This window comes from Trichoderma virens, assembly GCF_000170995.1.
Source record: "Trichoderma virens Gv29-8 chromosome Unknown TRIVIscaffold_59, whole genome shotgun sequence".
NCBI classification, from domain to species: Eukaryota; Fungi; Ascomycota; class Sordariomycetes; order Hypocreales; family Hypocreaceae; genus Trichoderma; species Trichoderma virens.
Window position 1 is genome coordinate 47,131 of NW_014013690.1, and position 10,537 is coordinate 57,667.

The 10,537-nt window shown below is 33.4% G+C and overlaps 3 protein-coding genes across 3 annotated transcripts; 1 reads left to right on the forward strand and 2 right to left on the reverse strand.

Annotated features, from left to right (window-relative positions):
- Positions 1–442: 442 nt before the first annotated feature.
- TRIVIDRAFT_53375 (uncharacterized protein) lies at positions 443–2,254 on the reverse strand (the record flags this gene model as incomplete). Its single annotated transcript, XM_014100586.1, has 2 exons — positions 443–1,147; positions 1,214–2,254. 2 exons carry the CDS (start codon positions 2,252–2,254, stop codon positions 443–445), a joined length of 1,746 nt encoding a protein of 581 aa, XP_013956061.1.
- A 1,067-nt stretch (positions 2,255–3,321) lies between these two features.
- TRIVIDRAFT_230790 (uncharacterized protein) lies at positions 3,322–5,048 on the reverse strand (the record flags this gene model as incomplete). The annotated part of the gene is made up of 1 exon (XM_014100587.1): positions 3,322–5,048. The coding sequence occupies one exon, from the start codon at positions 5,046–5,048 to the stop codon at positions 3,417–3,419; it is 1,632 nt and encodes a 543-aa protein (XP_013956062.1).
- A 1,874-nt stretch (positions 5,049–6,922) lies between these two features.
- Positions 6,923–7,876, forward strand: TRIVIDRAFT_53368 (uncharacterized protein; the record flags this gene model as incomplete). The annotated part of the gene is made up of 2 exons (XM_014100588.1): positions 6,923–7,332; positions 7,594–7,876. 2 exons carry the CDS (start codon positions 6,923–6,925, stop codon positions 7,874–7,876), a joined length of 693 nt encoding a protein of 230 aa, XP_013956063.1.
- Positions 7,877–10,537: the final 2,661 nt, after the last annotated feature.

Sequence of the window (10,537 nt, forward strand, 5' to 3'; positions counted from 1 at the left end):
TATATTTATATACAATACGGAGTAAAAGTAAATAAATATAATTGAGAATTTTTACTATAGTAATATACTTAACCTAAGCTTTAAATATATTATGTTTATTAACTTTAACTTAAGATAACAGGCTTTACTTTAAATAAAGTAATTGAAATAGTTATTTTATCATAGGTTATTTCAGCTTACTTAATTTACGTATGTTAGCAGTTTACTAATTAAGTTACTATCTATATAAAATTAATAAATAAGCACTATACTAGTACCATTAGCACCCTGCTGGCACCAGTGATACAGTGCAAGCACAGTGTCGCCCCACCTCAATCTGTAACTGCAACTTTCGGACCCAAGGTTAGGCTCCGTCGCAAGAATGTTAGGGGGCCTGTTATAGCATACTTGGGACCACATAATCTTATTCTATTTCTCCTCCTAACCCACAATAACAAAGAGATTAACGCAACAACTTTACAGGCCGAACAAAGCACTGCTGCGGAACATGCGTCATCTTATCAATAGCTGCATTGGTGCTGAGTGCTTCGGGGCATTTATGAAGATGAAAGTTCCACACAATCATAGTGATCAATAACTTCATCTCCACGTAGGCCATCCTGCGCCCATAGCACCCGCGCTCTCCGAGTCCAAACGTAAGAAGCGGCCCAGCCGAGGGGTCAAATACCTTTTGTCCTGTGGCCTTGTCCTCGACCATCCATCTCTCAGGATCAAATTCGGCCATACCCTTGTGCTTCCAAACGCCGATTTTATCCTTTGACTCAATGCCAGATGGCGTTCGTAGCGAGTCGTCAATTTCAAACTCGGGAGAAAAGATGCTCGGCCCGTTACCCATGAGAAAAACCTCTGTGCCCTTCGGAATGCGATATCCTAGTACATCGGCGTCGACCATAGCAGTGCGGATACCGCCATACTCGGTATTAGAGCATCGAAGAATTTCTTCAATCACAGCATCCCTGTAATGTACCGTCGTAGTGTTGATTTCTTGGAATGTAGGCAGTCTCTTTTCGGCTACTGCTTCGGCGTGATGAGCATGAAGCTCGTCTCGGAGTTTGCTTTGCACGTCTTGGAAATCACTCAGATTCTTAAGTCCCCATGTAATGGCTGTTGCAGTTGTGTCGTGGCCGCCCATAATAAATCCGAGAATCTAGGGACTCTTAGTTAGCTGGCAACCCTAGTGACTATCGTTATGAAGCATCTCAAGCACTCATACCTCGTCAGACATTCCTGAAGATAGAACTTCTGGTTCTCTCTTTTCTTTTTCAGCCAATAGCATCTCTCTTTGGATCATGTCGTCAATGGCGCAAGTGATGAGCTTTTCGTTTGCCTTCTTACCAGTAACTCTGTTAAGAGCTTTTTGTATCTCCTCTTGTAAGAACACATCTTTATCCTTGTACGCTTTTTTCATCGTAGCTGTTTGCCTCAGCCTCCAATGTGCAAGTTTAGGTACTGGAGACTTGATGCTGGTGGATACACTGTCCGTGAGCGTGAGAACAGACTGTACTGCGGCGGGGAAGGGTGCTGCTGGCAGCTCTGCTTCGGTATCCAAATCATTGTTCAGCTCAATTGACTTGATGGTGGCGTAGAGCCTTAGCTGTGCCTTTGTTACGTTGTTGTCTGGGTCTGCCCCAAACACAATGGCCCAGATTGCATCCATGGCTGTGCGATATATGTCTTCGGCAGCTGTAAACGGGTGACCTTTGGCGATTCTAGATTTCTGCTCCCAGAGCTGCAAGAGATCTAACCCAGCCTCGTAGATGCGTGGCGCGGCTGTGTCATGCAGAAAACCTAAGCCCATAAGACCTTGAATCCATCTGCGGTGTTTTCTAAAACCGGCATCCGTTCTCATGCTGAAATGGCTGCTTGGTGTAATTTTTCCAGAAATCTCACTAAAGAAAATAGACCTGTCGAACTCCTTTGTGCGCCGCACCATAATGTCCTGCGTTTCTCGAAAGTCTGCGATAACTACCCATGGCTTTCCAAAGGGACGGACGAAGAGTTGAATAATTGGTGATTTTAGCTTAACATTCTGTTGTACCATCCAGTCGAACATTTCCTGAGTCTTGCTCGTGTGCGCAACCATCGATGAGGCATCTCCAAAGATAGAGTTCACCGATTCTTTATTGTATGGTATGCCGGGAATCGGTTTCGGAAGCGCCCATCGATAGAATAGGACGAGAGAAACGACAACGCCGCCAGCTAGCAAGACTGCATTTTGGGGGCTCGACCCGGACAGAGAAAGTGCCAAGTCCATAGCCGTTGTGTTTGGATATTGCGACACGATTTGGTTCTCTCGAGTTGGGGTTGGCAACCATGGATCTGGCAGCGATCCCAGTTGAAATCGGCGTCGCAATAAGGAGTGAGAGTCAAAAATATCGAGAATCAGTCCTACATCAATTTACTTCTGGCTACACGTAGGTTTATTCAATATCATAAGGTGCTCTGTACAATAATATCCTACTGCATCCTGTGCACCCTCTACACCTTCTACACCTTCTACACCCTCTGTGCACCTTCGGCACCTCGGCGTTTTACTGATCCGATCGCACCAGCAATAAAGAGTAAAAGGAAGAGAAACATATACCAAAATTATAAGGCTAATTAAAATAGTTAAATATATATATGTAAATATATATATATATATATTAATACTTTATTTAGTACTATATAGTTTTAAATTTATTTTAATGTATACAGTTAATGCTAATATATATTTAAATTTTAATTTAGGTATTAATAAATTAATTTATCTTAACTATAGGAAATTTAAAAATATATTTTATTATATAAAAAATATAATAAATAACTTAATAAATAAACCTTATTTATTAATTATTATAATTTAGCTACTATAATTATAATAATAAGCTTTTTAAACAAAATTATTAAAACGCAGTTTAAATTAATACATTACTAATATATAATTTATTTACTTTGTTTAATAAATTAAATAAATATACAATAAATTAACTAATAGTTTTGTTTTTTATATAAAGCAAAATAGTTTAGTTAATATACAAATTATAATGTTAATTATATAAAAGTATTTATTACATTTTTTATTGTTATATTTTTATTTATTAAACATTATATAATTAATATAATACAATAAATTATATACTATATTACATTGTTAAAGTATTATACAAATACTTAATAAAAGAAGTCCAGAATTAAATTAAATAAATAATATTACAAAGTGTAAAAATTTAAGGAGGTTTAATATATTTATTGTAAATATATTTAAATTACCATGGTATATAATTTAGACGTAACTCCTATGTTTACTTTTTATAACATAGCAAACATAAATTACAAGTTCATTATAATCCATTTATTAATACTCATATATTTAGCAAGAGTGAATTTATTTATTTTTATAAACAGAGATTTTTAAATTAGAATGCCATGCGACCTTAGTCCACTCGATCACCAGCGAGCACAGCATTTACAGCATTAGATTTGGTCAGTATGACCTCCCAGCTGAACTTTTCAAATCCAGGTCTGTTGCGCACTTCCATGTCAAGTTCAAAATCGGGCTGCGAAATTTGCGTTGCAGGGTTGCTATTGGCAGTAGTAGGAAGGACCCAGTCGCCACCACCGACGGGACGCATCTGGTAGCGAGAGATGAAGAGGCCAACAACAGCGAGAATCTCATTCGTAGCAAAGAATCTTCCTGGGCACAGATGCTTACCGCCGCCAAAGCTTCGGTATCCGCTGTCGTCGGGGATCTTCTTGCCTGATTTGGGATCCCTTACAAATCTCCGAGGATCAAAGTCAGTGGCTGATTGGCCCCAGTGATCTTGATTGCTGTGAATGGACGGGAGAGGAATCTGCACCATGGAGCCCTTCTTTAGCAGATAACCGCCGAGATCTGTGTCCTGAACTACAACTCGCACAGCTGTTCCCATGGCACGGTAGCGGAGACTCTCTTTGAAGGTGGAGAGAAGAAGAGGGCAATTATTCTTGACCGTGGTAATGTCGATAGTGACCTTGTTGTTCTCCTTATCAATGACGAGCGCCGCATCTACTTCTTTCCGGATATCCTCAAGTAAACCGGGGACGGCGTGGACCAGCAACAGCATCCAATAGCAAGAAGGAAGGGTGTTGACCAAGATTGCAATGGTACCGCCAATTTCAAAGCGGCCAATATCTGCAAGCGGCACGTTGTTTTTGACAGAATAATCGAATCTTGCCTTTGCTAAGCCAGATCCCTTTTCATGGTAACCATTGGCAAAGTAATCTCCCAAAACCTTTGTGACTTTGTCGCGAGCTTGAATTGAATCCTTAGCGGTGATTTCTGGGAATGGAGACACGAGCATCTTCATGATACCCTTTTCAAACTCCCAAAACGCATCTTTGATATCCTGTCTCTTATAAGGGTTCATAGGACCGTAAACGGAGTTAGTCGTTGCCATTGTTACAACCTCGGCGACCCATGATGACAGTTTGATAACACGAAATTCTTTTCCTGCCTCTGGCTTGGTATCCTCGAGCAAGCGGCACACTTCAGTAGCCATGGTCCTGTTCATGATGTCAAGGTTCTCGCCAGGTTTCAGCGACTCCCGCATACCGACAACCATATCTTCACACAAGCCCCAGTTGCCGTGCTCGCCCAAAAGGTTCTGGTTGAGGATCTCGGTCGCCTCTTTGCTGGTGCCACAGGTGACGCTGCTGAACTCGGAGATGATGGGGGCAAAGGAGAAGGCCTTGTTTTGCTTATCAATCTTGCTGATAAGTTCAGGCTTAGTGACGACATAGATCTTTCGGCCAGGCATGCAAATGGTGAATATCGGAAGCTTGAGCTTCTTGTTGAGCTTCTCATAATAGCCGAAGCTGTTGCGCATGAAACCAAACACATGTCCAAATACGGGGATGCTGGTAGGCGCGAGCGGAGGCTCACGGCCATCATATGAGGGTAACAGCCATTTGTTTATAGCTACTAGTAATATTGTTACGCCCAAAGCCGCGAGAGTGAAACCGTTCAGGTTCTCTGCAGTGGTTTTCAAGCTTTTCAGCTTCTCCGTCACAACATCAAGGTGCTCCATTTTGAAGAGCAGACTTTGAAGTCTTTGGAGAAGCAGTGGGAAAAGCTGGTAATGGAGACGTACAAAATTTGTAGGGTTGAGCAGCAGCCTGCCACGCAATTGAAGAAGGGACTCTTATACAATAATAAGAAAAGGGTGAATGAGTGCGGGCTGTTTGACGGGGAAGGAAAATTAAGCAGGGCATAGCACATCTGCCACTTTATAGACCTGTAATTGCATTTCGCTGTGGGAAGAGATAGGAGCCTGCATGATGTCTGGTATCTTCATATCATTTGCATTACGCTAATTAATCTAGCCCTCTCTAGGTAGTACCTGGGTAGAAGTTTGGGACAAGCCCCAGGCCCTGCTGGCGTCCAACTATGACGATAAAAGCGAGTACAAGGGATGTGTAGCTAGCACATCTGGAGAACTAGAAGGTAATCACGATGTGACATGGTTGTGTGCTTACATGCGTGCTGGCTTGGAAACGGGTGCCCCATACCTGGGGTGCGCAGGGTGCTGTTGGAGGTGAGTGTGGTCCTGGTTGCTGACAGGCCAAGGGGGACAGGAAAAGGCGTGAGCCCTAGTCTATCTGATGTCAACGGACCCCCCCCCCCCCAAAAAAAAAAAAAAAAAAGGGTTCTGTATATTCTACTCGCATGTTTCTAGCGTTTGACAAATATCAAGGCAATAGATGGAGCCTCTGTAATAGTTTTTACTTGGAATATTTTGAATTCTTAGGGTTGTAAAATGGAATGTGTCGCGAATTTTCCTCACGCCTGCGTGCTGAACCTCGTTTCTTTATTCGTTAATGCTTTTATTCTTTTTTTCGTTTCCTTATCAAGCTGAAGAAAACGAAATGAATTAAGTTTGTTATTCGTTAATTAATTTTGAATACTAATAAATAATAAATAACAAAGCGAACTGTTCCGAAGTTCATTATTTAATACTGCGCTATTCCTAATAGAGCTCGCTTATATCAAATAATAAATTTAAAATATTAAAATTTAGCTATTTTAAGTAATTTGTTTAATCAAATTTATTATATATTAAATAATGTAAAATTCCTTCGCTTTTTTATTCAGCTAAAGCAATCGAATTAAACTAACTGTTCGTTAACAAATACCTGCTAACGAACTTAGCAACCTTGCATTAGGCAATGTTCTTAGCCGATAGTTATTTAGAACATGCATGGAGGGTGGGAATTTTCGGCCTTTTTACACATAGTAACATAAAAATATTATGTCTGACCCCTGTTATTATAGCATTTTAGCAAGCCTATATTGCTTAGCATGCCTGGCATACTTAGCTTAACACTTTGGTACTTCCTCATAATTGCCCCCCAGTCTGTCAGCAAGGATGTTAGGTATCTGTACTGCCTAAAAAAGCCTAAATTAGCAGGTATACTAAGAAAGGTTGGCTTTGAGTTTGTGTAACTGATACTGATATAGTTCGCTGTAGCAAAGGTCAGGTTTAATGTACTTGATAATTACTCGGTTTCAAACCCTCCGTTCATTTTCTTTTCTTATCTGGCTGGCAGTGGTACTCCCCACAACTCTCTTACGAATCTCACTTTGCTCCTCTTAACTTCACTACACACTTATAAGTTGGCTATCCCAGAGCCTTTATTTTATCCTACACCCTTGACACCCTCCACACACTCTCCACACACTTTTTATACATTCTCATACTTGCAACCCTTCTATCCCGTTATACCTTCAACTTCTATTACACTCTTTTTTTTCTATTCTTTTTTAGCGTATAGGGCAGCAGCTTTGGTTTGGCGCCAAAGCGCAGATCAAAAGAAGATAATTATACGCCGTAAAATCTGATCGCTGGTTAGCGCTGCCAGCTTGCAGCCACCACACATTCCCTAGATCATACCAAAGCCCACCATGTCCACCTCACGTATGCTAGAAGAAGGAAAAGCGAGGATAGACGAAGCATTGCAAAAAGGTTACGCACCATCACATTTCGCCCACAATCTGGAACTCATCATGGTCGAGGATAACCGAAGTTCTGCCTCACTATCCATGCGTTCTAAGATTGCTAGCACACGAGAGCGCGCGGCAGCATTGCGCACCCTTAATCCGTTGACTCTGGTGTGGTGGGCCATTGCTTTCCCCATGAGGCAATGGTCTGGTGGTAGGAAAATGAGTACATTTGCTTTTGACTCGCTTCTTCGAATGGTATGCAGCGAAACGATATTCGCATATGAGCTCCTCCCGATAGTAAGGGATGATCTCTACGGCTTGCGGTTGAAATATCCTCTCTGCGAGGTATTGCAGAATTTCCTGAATTGTAGGTTATGCTATGGTCTAAAATCCCGTCTTTGAGTTTTAGGGGACTATTACCTAACATGGATATCCTTCAGCGCCTATATTCTGCCCTACCTATCTACCCAGCCCTATTAGTGACAATACGATACTGCTGGAGGCTGAACCTGGTAAGAAACACTCCACCCGCTTATGGCTTGTCCTTTTTGATAGAGTTAGCCCTGACCTGGCAATTTTTTGTCTACAGTCTGTAACCCTACGCAGACCATTATGCATGATATGATGCATAGCGTTGTGCCTGGCTCACCTGTGCTGGGGTTTTCCAATCCGGACGAGTACATTCAGCTCACTGGCGTCAGGCAAAACAGTCTAGACAAACTGCCTGACCTCCTACGAAGCGGTTTGAAGGAATCTCGCAGATTTCAAATGGACAAGCATAACCAGTCCACGATATGCACCGCTATTGACATATTTGTACCCACGGATCCTGTCAACCAAGACGCATATGCTGTTATACCAATCGGCTCCACCGACGTATGGAACATACTACAAGAACTTGGTATAGTTGAATAATGGCAACAGCACTTCAAGTGATGTTTTTGTCACTTGTTCATTTATAATTTTTTTTTATTGTGGTGTATGCAATTTTAGCAAACAAGACGTTATATATACAGATATATATTAGATGGACTTCACCTGGACTTGTCCCAGATAGAACACGGAAACCATGAGTATTTTAAATAAAAACTATTATAAATGCAGTCTAAGCTACGCAGCCAATCCAGTGGGACAGCTACCCTTACTCTATGGTATACTACCAGAGGAATCACTTTAGGATGAATTATAAAAGGACATAGTAAGGATAGTATATATATAAAATATATATATATATATATATATATATATATAAGGTTACTACTACTATTTAGTTTGAATTTAGAGTTTTAGTAATTAATTAAAGTATTTTACAGAAATTTAAAAAATCTTAATTTATTTAGTAAAATACTATATAAATTAGTTTTAAGCAGTAAGTCTTTTATTTTATAAATTCATAAACTTAAAAATTATTATTTTTTACTATTTATTATATAATAAAATAATAATTTAATAAAAGATTATATAAGAAATATGAATAAAATATTTTTAACTAAATATAGTAATATTTATAAAAGTTAAATTTAATATAAAAATAAAAAAATTAATATTATAATAATAAGTTTATTTAAAAATTATATTTTAGTTTTTAATTTAAAATTTAAAATTAATTTATAACTTAATTTAAATAATAATAGTTAATTAAATTAAATTATAAAAATTTAAGTTATATTATTAATAAAAATATAAAAAATATAATTATTTATTAAAATTTAAAATTATATTTAAAATATATATATTAAAAAGCTTAAATAATAAAATTTAAATATAATATAATAAACTTTAAATTATAATTTAATAATTTAATTAATAAACGAAAATTATTATATAAATATATTAAATTATAAAAAATAATAATAATTTTATTTAAACATAAATTTTATATTTAAATAACTTAATAAAATTAAATAATTATTTTTTTATTTATAAAGTTTTTTTTATATTTTAGTAGTTTATTATTATATTTTATATATAAAGTTAATTAATAACTTATATAATAGTTATAAAATAATTATAATTATAAAATAATTAAATAAATAATTAAATTTATAATTAATAAAATTATAAATTTATAATTAAAAGTTTCTAAAAAGAAATACTTAAAGTTAAAAAAAACTAAATATAAACTAAATTAACTAAAAAATATTAAAAACCTTATATTAAGTAAAGTAATTAAAAAGGTTATTAAAGAAGTTATTAAAGAAATTAAATAAAAATTATAAAATAAATTTATTTTAATATTAGTTATATTAAATAGTTTAATTTTTATATTTTAAAAAGAAAATAATATTTATAAAAATAAAAAATTATATATTAATTATAATAAACTTAAATATAATAATAATAATATATAAAGTTTATATAAGTAAAGTTAATATATATATATAAAAGTAAAAATATATAAATAATAAAAGTATTTAATTATTTAATAAATTTTTAATAATATATTTAAATTGTTTTTATTTAAATATAAAATTTAACTATAATTTATTAAAATATATAATTATTATATTATATTATATATTATATAAATTCTTTATTTTTTATTATAATATTACTATTTTTTATAAATTTATAAAATTAATAAATTTTATTTTAATTTAATTTATTATTAAAAATATTATTTTATTTATATAGTAAATTATATATATATATATATATCCATAACATAATTCATACTTCTATAATAATTTAAATTAATCAAAGTATATATTATAGTAAAAATATATATAAAAATTATTAATAATAATATTGTTTTTTTTTAATTTTATATTAATATATATTATTAATATTATAAAAATTATGTTATTTTTATAAATATAATAATATAAATTTAAATTAAAAAAAATAATTATAATATATATATGTATTTTATTAACTTTATTTAAATAGTTAAAATATAAAATTGTTAATAAATAATTAAAATTAATTATAAAAGTTAAATTTAATATTAAAATAAAAAGTTTAATATTATAATAATTAATTTAATAAAAGGTTATATTTTAGCTTTTAGTTTAAAATTTAAAATTAATTTATAATTTAATTTAATTAATAATAATTAATTAAACTAAGTAATAAAAGTTTAAATTATATTATTAATAAAAATATAAAAAATATAACTATTTATTAAAGTTTAAAATTAAACTTAAAATATATATATAAAAAAACTTAAATAATAAAGTTTAAATATAATATAATAAACTTTAAATTATAGTTTAATAACTTAATTAATATAAAATAACTATTATATTAATTTATTAAACTATAAAAAACAGTAATAATCTTTAAAAATAAATTTTATATTTTAAATAACTTAATAAAATTAAATAATTTAATTAAGTTTTTTTTTAATAATAACTCTAAGTATAAAATAATTAAATAAATAACTAAACCTATAATTAATAAAATTATAAATGTATAATTAAAAGTTTCTAAAAAAATAATTAAAGTTAAGTAAAAATAAATATAAACTAAATTAATTAAAAAGTATTAAAAACCTTAAGTTAAATAAAATAATTAAAAAGATTATTAAAATAATTAATAAAACAGTTAAATAAAAGTAAAATAATTTTTTTTTAA